General features: G+C 30.6%; 1 protein-coding gene across 1 annotated transcript; it reads left to right on the top strand.

Annotated features, from left to right (window-relative positions):
- The first annotated feature begins 492 nt into the window (after nucleotides 1-492).
- LOC107847044 (BURP domain protein RD22) lies at nucleotides 493-2,512 on the top strand. The gene is made up of 3 exons (XM_016691293.2): nucleotides 493-646; nucleotides 948-1,059; nucleotides 1,553-2,512. The coding sequence occupies exons 1-3, from the start codon at nucleotides 617-619 to the stop codon at nucleotides 2,398-2,400; spliced, it is 990 nt and encodes a 329-aa protein (XP_016546779.2). The 5' UTR covers nucleotides 493-616; the 3' UTR covers nucleotides 2,401-2,512.
- Nucleotides 2,513-2,817: the final 305 nt, after the last annotated feature.

The raw sequence follows: 2,817 nt of genomic DNA, 5'->3' as shown, positions 1-2,817 counted from the left end.
TGTATATGTATAGGTTATGCTCAAACTTGAATACCTTCATGATCAGTTGACCTTCATAGTTATCCCAAAAATAAAAATACTATGGAACATTTGTTATTTCACATAGAACAAGTTTTTTTTGTTTTTGTTTTTTTGGAGACAAAAGAACTCGAAATTTTACATTTTTGGAATATTATATACTAAAATTTTGAAGAAATAAAATCTTTATCATTATATCAAAGATCAAATAAGAAGTTTAAAATTACATTGTAGTCTATTCGATTAAAATTAAACTAAAAATAGCCTACAAATGTATAATACATATACGATATATATGTATAACTAATTTAATTATATGTATAATAATTTATACCCTGACTAAAAAATCCACCAGACTATTTATGTGAAAAGTCCTTTCTTTAATTGCTCCATTTGTCGAGATCTCAATCCACAACGTATTGCCCAATAAGTTATAAGCAATTTAGTGATATTTTAAAAATAATCAAGTCATAATTTACATTTTTCACTAAGTTGTACATATTGCAATTTATGCCTATAAAGGGAGGACATTTTTTGTGTGAATTCCATCCAAGCTTTAGCTATTTCTACAATTATATACCAAAGCAAAAATCTCCCAATGAAGTTGCAAGCCCTGACCATTTTCTTGGTGAGTAGCATTTTATTATATTTTTCTAGTTATCAATTTTATTCCGAAAATGTTATATATTATATTTATTGATTTGTAGAGAAAACTTGATAAACTATATAATTTTATATAATTATCATAAATTCCATTAAAACCCCTTTTAACTTTTAAGGGTTGAAAATTATTAGAACGAATAATATAATTTTCCAACCCTTATAAATTAACGCGATTTAGTAGAATAATGGAAAGCTTATTATTCTTTACATGGGAATGTTTGATAGAAATTATTTATTTATTTATTTATTGTTGTATATATTTGTAGCTTTCTTTTGTAGCAAGTACTCATGCAGCAATATCTCCAGTGGTTTACTGGAAAGTAAAATTGCCCAATACTCAAATCCCAAAAGTCATCAAAGATTTCCTTCCCCAATCAGGTTCATCTTAATTGGAGTTGACTATATGAATATTCACGAATTATTTGTCCTCTGATGCCTTTATATCCATATTGTGTCATTGTGACTTACATTTGTAAAATAAGAGGAACTCCGGAAAGATCTCTTATGTTGTTTTCATATTTAATTGTCATAAGTAAAAATAAAATTTCTTTTATAAAAAAAATATGATATGATTTGTTAGTTTTAACTCAATTTAATACTTTAATAACTTATATTACAATAACAACATATTCATGTGGTCTCTCACAAGTGGGTCTAGAAAGGATCGAGAAGGTGTATGTTGTACCTTATTCATATTTTTGCAGAGTAGAGAGGTCGTGTCCAATCGACCTTCTAATATAAAAGAAAATGTTCTTCATTAGTTTGTTCTTTGATACACAATAAATATGAAAAGATAGAACAAATTTTGAACCTGAGCTTAGTGTTTGTATTGTAAACAAAAATACAATTTATTGTTATCGTGATTTTACAGACGACGTTTCTCCTGAGCTAAAACAAGATAACACTGACGCTAACGCGAAAGTGTACTATGGTTTAAGCCAGTATGGTACTATTAGTTGGCATCGTGCTGCTACGAAGGATGAAATTCTTCACTTTGCAACAAAAAAGAATGTGATCAAACAAGTAACTCGAGGAAACAGTGCTAAAGAAGAAGATCGCCCTTTGAAGCAATACTTCTTCTTAGAAAAGGACTTGGAGAAAGGAAACATTATCAAGTTTCCTACTCTCCTAAATAAGAATGAAGCACCTTTTTTGCCGCGAGAGTCTGTGGAATCAATTCCCTTTTCGATGGAGAAATTCTCAGAGATTCTCAATCATTTCTCTATCGATCGTAAATCAAAGGATGCTCAAACGATAAAGAAAACAATCGAACTTTGTGATGAGCCAGAAGTAAAACATAAAGAGAAGAAAATGTGTGTAACTTCTTTAGAGTCTATGGTAGATTTCGGGTTATCCTTACTTAGGACAAACAATATCCTCGCGATTACTTCAGAGGTACAAGGGGAAACTCAAAATTCACAAAGATACACAATTGAAAAAGTTCAACAAATAGCTGATGGGGATAGCATGGTATGCCACAAGCTTAACTACGTGTATGCACTACATTATTGTCACTTTGCAGGAAGTACGAGAACATTTATGGTATCTATGATCGGTGATGATGGAACAAAAGTGAAAGCAGTATCAGTGTGCCATAAAGATGCATCTTTTTGGAACCCTAAGTCATTACCTTTTATCGTTCTTAAGGTTAAGCCTGGAACTACACCAATTTGTCATTTTCTTAATGATGACCAAATTGTCTTTGTCCCTTCAGAATAAGCCACTAAGCTATGTAAATTTCTCTCGAAAAAGTAGTCATTCACCTTTTCTGGTACTTTGTGGTTCATCTGTAATGTATCTCTATCTTTATAAATAATAATTATCTTGGCTTCATGTTATTTTGTGTTTGATCCCCAAAGATATCATTGATCGTTAAATTTTGGCGCTAAACGTCCTAATTTTTATTCTAATTTTTATTTAAAAATTATGCTACAGTTCATTTTATTTCATAAGCATAAAATTACATTGCTAACCGATCAATAATAGCTATAGAGACAAACAAGGCCATTGGAATGATTTGAGCAAATAACGATATCTCTCTCTCTTGAGTACAAACACACGAGTTGTAAAGGGAATCCTTAGAGTTGTGTTGGGGAATACTAGGTGCTTTCTACAACATCACAATAGGGTGTTCTT

The sequence above is a fragment of the Capsicum annuum genome, chromosome 11, assembly GCF_002878395.1.
Source record: "Capsicum annuum cultivar UCD-10X-F1 chromosome 11, UCD10Xv1.1, whole genome shotgun sequence".
NCBI lineage: Eukaryota > Viridiplantae > Streptophyta > Magnoliopsida > Solanales > Solanaceae > Capsicum > Capsicum annuum.
Note: the sequence above shows the minus strand (reverse complement) of the source record. Positions and strands in the feature narration are given on the sequence as shown.